The 10,148-nt window shown below is 38.8% G+C and overlaps 1 protein-coding gene across 1 annotated transcript in view; it reads right to left on the bottom strand.

Annotated features, from left to right (window-relative positions):
- Positions 1–214: 214 nt before the first annotated feature.
- The window catches only part of ANO2 (anoctamin 2), a 158,391-nt gene continuing 148,457 nt past the window's right edge, over positions 215–10,148 (bottom strand). The window contains exons 24-25 of the mRNA XM_018562702.1: positions 5,034–5,139; positions 215–496 (exon numbers count right to left, since the gene is read on the bottom strand). Of these exons, the coding sequence (XP_018418204.1) occupies positions 215–496; positions 5,034–5,139 (388 nt within the window). The remainder of the gene's footprint in view (positions 497–5,033; positions 5,140–10,148) is intronic.

The following is a 10,148-nucleotide window of genomic DNA, read 5'->3' on the forward strand; positions in this document are numbered from 1 at the left end:
TTAAGCCTTTCTGTGCCATACTGAGCACCAGACTATTGGTTATAGATTACAAAGCCTGCTTTTGGAGACGTTTGCGGTAAAATGAACTTTTTAAAATTGTCTGCCTTCATCGCAGTCTGCCATTCCACGTGTCCTTCCATCTCCAGTTTGAATATTATAGGCTTTGATTGTATATGTATTTTCTTAACTGCTTGCCTAGCAAGCTCAAGAGGAGTCACACGTCAGTGTGGTGTGAACTGAATGATGTGAAACTGCCACGTTGGCTGCGGCTGAACTGGCAGAAGCTTGCAGCTCGGCTCCGCCGCCCCTTGTTCTCCGTCTTTGCTCGCTGTTTGTCGTGCATAATAAAGTTCTCTAAGAGCTGGAGCTTTTTGTGTTCCTCTTTGAGGAAGACGTCCACGATCAAGCTCTTCTCTTTCTTGATTTGCTCGCTGATGTCCTTGGGAATGTCGGGAATTAACCAGTCCACCACCGCGCTCAAGAACATAACCAGGTTCTAAGAGGAAATTGAGATATGGGTTATACAAATCTAGATTACAGTGAAATTCAAGCCAAACTTTTTTGTTTTTTTTTGTTTTGGGTCCAGTGGCCATCTTTCAGGTTTTTGCTACTGGTCTGTCCCCAGTGGGGGGATTTTTTTAATGTCCTCTGTGATCATTGGAGCAATAGGTAAGCAAAATGTCTCCAATAGGGACACAGACAACAATGAAAACAATAGCAGAAGGCTTAGGCCCTTTCAGATGAGTGGTTCAGCCTGTCAGTTTTTAAGAGGGATATGATTGGAAGCCATTGGAATGTTAATATATGGGCAGCCAGATCTAAATGGACATGCGTATGTTTACATCCGATTACCCCCAGCTCTGTCCAGGTCTGGAAAACCAAACAGAACAGGGTTCTGTTTTGGCAGACTTGATTGTGATGAATTAGTGGTAATCTGATGTAAACAGACACATATCCGCTTTCATCTGACTCAACATAGATCTAACATGGGTCTGTTAAGTTCATAGTAAGATGGAAGAAAATACTGGATGGGCAGGGATGTCACAATGGTGGCATCCATTCTGAACTGCTCTGATCAGCAGGGCATCCGTGCACAGATGACCTGCTCATCAGAACTGACAGGCGCTCGCATAAAAGGGGTATTTTTCAGGTTTCTATTGCTACCTGTGTTCCAGTTTGAAGATTGCCCCTCACATCCTCAATGAAGTCACAGTATAAAGGATAAACTTAAAAGGAGACATGACCCATCCTTACTTAATCCAAACCATCACTTGCAAAGACAGCACACTTTAGACCTTCCCTGGTTAGAATTGGCACATGTGTGGGCTGCGTCAGATTTTCCTGCCCAGTAAGTATTGGATATTGGTTAGGCAGGATTGAAGAAAATGTTTGAGGACTGCATTGGTGTCTGCATGTAATTCTCCATTTACATTTCTATTGTCCTCTGCACAATATAAGTGTGCACCATCTTCTGAACCAGCTATATCTGTTATCTGGGTATATCTGGGCTGTTAACTGTGAGGAGAAGTCTTAAGTGCCCCAGATCTGCTTGTGCATGGGCACTGGTTCATTGAATTGAATAGCCAAATGATTTCCAAAGACACATGTACGTTTTGATCCTGGAAAATGTATTCCCTAAAAGTTTTGTAGTAAGTTTGCTTTAGAGGGATGGGCTGTCAACCAATAAGGATACGGAGTAGAAATTCCTGTGTTTTACTACATAAAAACAACAAATATAATATTAACTTACACTAAAATTGCCTATTTAATGGTGTTGGTAACTGTGCTTTATTCTTTCTGTAATTTATTTTGACTATTCTAAATCACTTTTTCCTCACGCTCCAAAAAACAAAGCCTATTATAGCAATCAGAAATGTCCTTTCTAGTGACCTCTGGAGCTCTCAGTTGATTAGTAATCATTTTACCTTCTTGTATTTCACTGATTTCAATGAGACATTTTGTCGGAAAACAGCCTAGAATGTCTCCTTTGAAGGGCTCATAATGCAGTTGGTAAAAAAAAACTGGTGATTGTAGGTAATTGTATGCAAATGAGTTGCTGCACTCAGAAACAGATGTCTGTGATTAGGTTTATCTGGCAAAGTGGAGTGTAAGCTTAACCATGGCATTCAATTTCTGGAAGATACTTTTTACTTAACTTATAGGCTCACTCAGTTGGGCAAAGAAGAAAGCGTTAAGTGCAATAAGCCTTAAAAATATCAAAAATCATTGTCAGTTTATTGTAAGGAAGCTAAAGAGAAACTAATGGTTGACGGTCAGTTTTATTTTAAATTGTTAAATACTATGTTAAAGAGATGAGGAAGGGGGAGGTTTCTGTAGCACAGCAAGGGAGAAGTGAACGGGGATTTCAGTGCAGCAGAAGCTCTTTGCTGTCAGCTCAAACAGGAAGTTAGGAGCTAATTGGATTTTTGGCAAATTAACAGGTATTTTTTCTTTACTTGCATAAATCTTGGGGAATATGCGTGTATTACAGAGATGTACTGAATATGCTTTTTAAAATAATGGGTTAAAATAATGTATGCAAAATGCAGCAACCAACAGCTCCGCAATGTTCATTTTAAATTATTATGGATATTAAGGTTATCTGGAATGGTAGTACATTTAATTAATATTTGAATGATATTTATCTTGAAATGTTAGTTTTGGTCCATGAATTATAATAATCTAGAGGGGATTTAGATTTTGATCAAACAGGAATTCACTGAAGCATACATGAGTCTGTTTTCCAGAAATCTGATCACCTACATATGTAAATGGTCAAACTCCGTTCATGCAATCAAACTGAATTTTTTTGAAAATTTCAGAAAGATCGGAGTTGTTGTCCTTATTGAAGGTGCCATTGTCCTAGTACAATGGTAGGCAAATTAAGCTTTATAGTTACATAATTAACATGATGGGTGGTTGATATAGTTACATAACATGATGGGTGGTTGATAAAGATAACAGGCCGGTTTCCCTTTTTCACATTTCTATAACTCTCAGAAACCTCTCTGCTTACTATAGATAAAGCCACAACATTCAATTGCTTCTTTGTTTTATAGGATACTGTGTGTGTTGGCAGTGACCTGCACAGCATGCCATTTTTCTGGGCATCTCTCAGTGCTTATGACAACAGATGTTTAAATACATGTCTGCAGACAAAGCCTCTACAAGTAAGCACAGACCTGTAAGAAGATTTCACAAGACACAAGAGCACAGAACTATTCAATTCATAAAATGTAACTGAAAGTTGGTGCCAAATGCTAATTGTCCCCAATCATTCCGGGGATGGTTGTGGTTCCTGGGCTGTTTTGCGGATTTGTTGTCTTATACACAAGATTCCAGCTAATGAAACTTTTTATTTGAGAGATCTAATGAGAAAATTTGCTAATGAAGCAATAAATCTTCAGACACCTCCAAATGATTTGTTTAAAAGAAAAGAAAAACTACAGCAAATTCAAAAACTGACTGTGGCGCTTAAATAAAAACAAAAGGCAAACTGAAAAATAAAAGAAGAGGCGCTGTACTTTAGGAAATCCCAAAAGAAATGTCTTTAAAATATTAAACATTAATACCAGCTGTTAAGTGGTCCGTTTTTTTTATATAAGTGGTCTGTATTGGTTGCCAGGTGACACTATTAAAACATGGCAGATGTGTAGAGAGAACACCACAGTAGGGCCACCTGTTTGAGTGATGTGTAGTGCAGCAGCATGGAGAGGATTCTTGTGGCCCCTGAACCCTACTCCCTTCAGTTCTGATTGGACCTGAGAGACAATCAGGCATGACTCAAAGACCCAAAGCTAGGCTATGTGATGCACTCTAAGTTTCTGTTTTGTTTGTCCTGCCAGGTGTTCATCTGTTGGTATCGGTTATAATGGTGGAGATTCACAGATCTAGATAAATGTTCTCAATAAGGAAGATCCAAAGCCAGGGTCATCATTGACAGGCACGAAGCCTTGGGTAAAACCAATCAAGATACAAGAGAGCCACAAACAAAATCCAAAGTAAATAAGTTAGAAGTCAATGTATTTCAGGCGGTCTTGGAATCCACCTTCTTTGGATATATAGACAAAGAATATAAAAATGATAAACAAATCAATAATTATGTAACATGTTTATGTTCTTTGCCAGTAGCCCTGAGGAAGGGAGCATTCTAGCATTCCTGAAACACGTTGCCTGAAATAACTTTTTTAATCATTAAAGTCAAAATATATTACAGCTACATGTTAACTGGATTACATGTTTGGTGCTTTTCACAGTTTATCTCAACTGGTTTCACCTGAGGCTCCATGTTTGGCAATGGCCAATTTGGCTTCAGAACTTTATTACTGTTTTCCAGGCCATTTATGTATATATGTAAATCTCTACCATTATAAGTGATTTTATTTATGTAGTACAGGTATTTATATTGCGCCCAGAATTTACGCAGCGATTTACATACTGCACATTTACATCAGTCCCTGCCCTCAAGGAGCTTACAATCGGAGGTCTCTACCACACATGCATACATACAGGGCCAATTTAGACAGGAGCCAATTCATCTTCCAGCATGTCTTTGGAGTGTGGGAGGAAACTGGTGTATATGGAGGAAACCCACCCAAGCACAGAGACTACAGGCAAACTCCTTGCAGATAGTGTCCTGACCGGGATTTGAAGTGCTAACCACTGCTATTTGCTTATATTTGGAATATTGCCTGGACCACATTGTTTCCCATGGGGTCAGAAATCAGCCAAACATCACCACAAGAAAGGCATAAGGTTTGCCTGAACAGAAATTCTCATTGATGTTTACATTTTATCCTATTGGATTTAGATTTTTTGTTCTATGTTATGGGGAATACAACAGGAGTAAAATGCATTGTAAGGATTATGGTGGAGAGATCCCACAATTGGAGACCCCAAGAGCTATAAAAAGCCACCAGGAGATTCAATCTCTAAAATCATTCTAGAAGGGAAAATATCACTTTTAAATGGACTGACCCTTTAAGTTGAGTTTTGGAAGTAGTTAAATACATGCTTTCATATAATATATTTACCTGAAAGAGTATAACAAATGCCAGTCGTACAGCTAGAACCGTCCAATATTGCTTGGAAAAGTCATATTGGTCCAGAGACCACGGAGGTTCTCGGTAATCTTTATATCTGGGGATAAATAATACATTTTTATATTATATATGAATAAGCTATGAGTGCTTGCTTCATTTTGATTTACCATAATTACTTTATAAATTTAGAAGCGGAAAAGCAAATTTTCATAATTTTTTCTTGCTAATTTCCTGTCATAAGGATATAGTTTGCAAAACCTACTGCACTTGAAACATCTTTTTCCTTTCTAACTTTTGGTCAGAGGGTAAATTGAGGTCTTTAAAATTAAGGCACTTGGGAAATCCGAGCTATCATTCATAATTTAATCAATTATTCAACAGCAATACTAAACTAAATAGTGAAACCCTATTGGTTGATCAGCTCTCTGACCAGACGTGAGATAGTAAATACAAACAGTGCTACAGCCAAAGAAAATATGCCTTTGCAGTATCCTACTGATTTTGTAAGGTTTATGCATTTAAGAGTTTAAATCAGAAAATTATCTTGTTTTTTGTCCGCCTACTAAAATTACAGGCAGACTGAAAGATATGTGAGGGTAATAGATAATATTGCAGCAGAAGATCAGTAAGAGTTGGAGTCAACTTTTATTATATTCGACACAAGTAACTCTCATGGGATTTTTAAGGCATCAATAGTTATCAAGTCTACACATCAATTTCTTCTAAAATAACAGTCTATGATTTTTTTTACAAAATTAATATTTACATTTCTAAAACCATTCATTTATTGTAATTTTTTGTACAAACTCTGTATTCATTATAGCACCTCCCAGTCTCAACCAGGTGTTACCTATGAGTTGATGGATGAATTTACAGTCTACAATCCCAATTCCCAAAAAGTTGAGACGTTGTGTAAAATCTACATAAAAACAGAATACAATGATTTGCAAAGCTCTTAAACTCATATTATATTGACAATAGAAAATTGAAAACATCAAATGTTTAAAGTGAGAGAATGTACCATTAAAAAAAAAGGTAATTTTGAAATTGATTACAGCAACATGTCTCAAAAAAGTTGGGACAAGGCAACAAAAAGCTGGCAAAGTAAGTGGTACTAACAAGGAAGAGCTGGAAAAACATTGTGCAGCTAATTTAATTGGTAACAGGTCAGTAACATGGATTGGGTATAAAAAGAGCTTATTGGAGAGTCAGAGTGTCTCAGAAATAAAGATGGGCAGAGGTTCACCAATCTGTGAAAAGCTGTGTCTAAAATTTGTCGAACAATTACGAACAGTACATAAGATTATTAAAAGATTCAGAGAATCTGGAGAAATATCTGTACACAAGGGAAAAGGCCGAAACGCAGTATTGCATGCCCGTGATCTTCGAGCCCTCACCTCATTAGATGGCACCTCATTAAAAACAGACATGATTCTGTGATGGATATAACTGCATGGGCTGAGGAATACTCCCAAAAATCACTATCTGTGAACACAGTTCCCATGCCATCCAAAAATGCAAGTTAAAGCTCTATCATGCAAAGAAGAAGCCATATCTGAACATGATCCAGAAACGCCGCTGTCTTCCCTGGGCCAAAGCTCATTTAAAATGGTCTGATGCTAAGTGTAATTGTTCTACTTCTGTGGTCAGATTAATTGAAATGTGACATTCCTTTTGGCAATCATGGGCACGGCATCCTCTGGACTAAAGAGGAGAGGGACCTTCTGGCATCTTATCAGTGCTCAGTTCAAAAGCCGGTATCTCTGATGGTATGAGGTGCATAAGTGCCTATGGAATGGGAAACTTGCACATCTGGAAAGGCACCATCAATGCTGAAAGCTATATCCAGGTTTTAGAGCAGCATATACTCCCATCCAGACAATGGGGTTGATTTACTAACCTTATAAACACACCACGAACATGTATACACCTCTGTAGTGTGTTCCCTCCCAGCATGATCTATGGGTGGAATCTAAACACCTTTGTAGTGTGTACACACCCAGCAGGTGTGTTGTGCAAAGCCAAGCATGAATTGCAAGGTGATGTTGTGTAAATTAGCTCTATGTTGTGTTGCTTGCGTTGATGAATGCAGGAATGTAAATGCATGAGCTAACCATTTTTGTCTAAACTGTGAAGCAGCATTATATATGCATCATGTGATGATTTTTCCATATATGGCATTAGTGGAAATATACTTTTAGAGACTTTTTGGTTGATAAATACGTTTTGCAGTGTAAAAATCACACGCACCTGGTGCGTGCGTGTGTTTAGGTTAGTAAATCACCCCCAATGTCTTTTTCAGGGGGACAATACTAAGCCGCATACTGCATCTATGGCAACAGCATGGCTTCGTAGTAGAAGAGTGCGGGTGCTTAACTGGCCTGCCTGCAGTCCAGACTTTTCACCAACTGAAAATATTTGGCACATCTTAAAACGTAAGATATGACAAAGAAGTCCGAGGACTGTTAAGCAGTTAGAATAGTATATATCGGGCAAGAATGGGACAACATTCTTCTCCCAAAACTCCAGCAACTGGTCTCCTCAGTTCCCACTTGTTTACAGAGGATTGGTAAAAAAAGAGGGGAGGGTGCACTGTGGTAAACAATTTTTTTGAGATGTGTTGTTGCCATCAATTTCAAAATTACCTTATTTTTTTCTTAAAACAGTACATTTACTCAGTTTAAACATTTGATATGTTTTCTATTTTCTACTGTGAATAAAATATGAGTTTATGAGATTTGCAAATCATTGCATTCTGTTTTGATGTAGATTTTACAAAGCGTCCCAACTGTTTTGGAATTGCGGTTGTACATCAACAGATATCATATACTAGAATCCATAATCAATTGTGGCTGTTCAATGTGCAATCCAAATAGGCAGACATATAGGATGGTACAAGCAACTTTACACATTTCTTATACAAAAGGTCTATTTTTGCAAAAGAACATGGGAGCATTCTAGTGTTATTTGTCCAATATATGCATTAAAACCAGTCTGTGCCTGCACTGAATACTCCCTTAAGTAGAGAACGGCTGCAAGGGGTGACAGGAGTGCCCAGTCATAGCTCAGATCAGTAAACACAAGTATTTTCATCTTCTAATGAGTTAGTTAAGTTCATGTTGGCAGGGGCATCCTGCAGCATCAAAGATGGGGTCTATTCAGACCACCAATTCAGATAACAGTATTAGATCTTCAAATGCTTGCTAAACAATACCACCACTCTAAAATAAATAAAGAGGCCTCTTTCTTTCAATCATTTGGAGGAACTGTGGCTTAGTACTGACTAGGGTTGCACAGATACCAAGTACAGAACTCGGTACAAGTACGAGTACATATACCAATACTTTTCAGCTCCAAGACTAGACTAGAGAAAATTTCTAAAATTAGGAGGCCGCTGTCATTTGTAAGGAGCACACGGAGCTCCCGGGATTTGTACATCTCTGTTTTAATGTATGATTTTGTTTTTATAAATAAAGGGATGCACAGATACCAGTTTTGCGAGTACGAGTACTGGTACTTGCCAAGTACTTACAAGTACGAGTACTGATACATTTTTGTTTATTGTCAAGTGACAGTTTTTCTGAAACAATACAGACTAATGAATTCAGGACAGTGGTGGAGCACCAGAGTCCGGTCCCAGCTGCGACCGCTGCAACCCTGGTAGTTCTCATGAAAATGCCAAGTATCTGCACTGGTACTCGAAAAGTATCTGTGCATCCCTAGTACTGACAATAGTTCTAATGATGATATCTTAAGATGGTGGTTTTGAAGATCTTATACTAATAAAATAATTGTTGGTCAGATCTTAGAACCTGTTTGGCATGCTGTAGGATGTCTCCACCAGTATGCACTTAACATGCTAAATCTTTTTTTACTGATCTGAGATATTCTATGAGCTATGACTGGGTCCTCCTGTGACCCCCCTGCAGTCCTCCACAACCTAAGGAAGTATTCTGTCTTGGTACAGACTACATTTTGATGCAAATATTAAGCAAATAACGTTGCTATCCTCCAACTTTCTCCTAAAGAAGTAAACCTTTGATCTAAGAAATGTGTAGATTTGCTTATACTGTCCTATGATCTGGATTGCACGTTTGGGCAGCAATGATTGATCTTGGATTCCAGTATATAGTTTCTATTGATGTAGATTGTAAATGGATATGTCAACTGATAGGTAACACATGGTTGAGGTTACAAGTTGCTGTGGTGAATACTGAGTTTATACAAGCAATTACCGCAAATGCTGTTTGTATAAAATAATGCTTTATAGAAATGTATTTATTCATTTTGTAATAAAATCATTCATTGATATTTTATAGGGCTGGTAATGATTAAAATTTTCCTGTTCGATTAATCGAAATTTTAATTTCGATTAATCGACTAATTTCGATTAATTATAACGCACATACAGAGGGGGGTCTCACCAGAGCTTTGAGGGGGCCTCACCAGGGTAGCAGGGCTCCGTGGGGTCTAAACAGCCTTGTTAGACCCACAGAGCCCTGGCAAGACCCCACAGAGCCCTGGCAAGATCCCACAGAGCCCTGGCAAGATCCCACAGAGCCCTGGTCTCACCAGGGCTCCATGGGGTCTCACCATGGCTTTGTGGGGGTCTCACCACTGTTGGGCTGGCTACCTGTTGCTTTACCCTGCATGGCCTGCTGAAGTATGCCATATGGACAGTATTGTTGGTTTTGATAACCCCTTTAAAAATGATTATACGAGAGGCAGAAACAGAAATGCTGGCTTTAAAAGCCTCAGCAAAAATATCACACCTCATACAAGTGATAAAGCCCGAGGATGCCAGATACAATCAAGGCTTAACTTCAAAGTGGCATTATGAACCGCATCCATCGTAAGATGACAATAGAAGCTATTAATTATGCTCCCGCCAGGAGACGGAGGACGTAAACAGGTATAAACAACCTTCATAGCATTGCAGCTCCACTGTTATTTGCTGGCTTATTTTGCTCCCTCAGCTGTGTCTGACCTGAAAGGGACACAATAGGGTTGGCAGGTCCAGGCCTGCCCGATAAAAGCATACGTGAGAGGGGCTGGACGCTGGCCTGAGAGGAGGCTTCGGCCTTTCAGGAATGCAGACTGGCAAGA

The sequence above is a fragment of the Nanorana parkeri genome, unplaced genomic scaffold, assembly GCF_000935625.1.
Source record: "Nanorana parkeri isolate BGI_ZX_2015 unplaced genomic scaffold, ASM93562v1 scaffold592, whole genome shotgun sequence".
NCBI lineage: Eukaryota > Metazoa > Chordata > Amphibia > Anura > Dicroglossidae > Nanorana > Nanorana parkeri.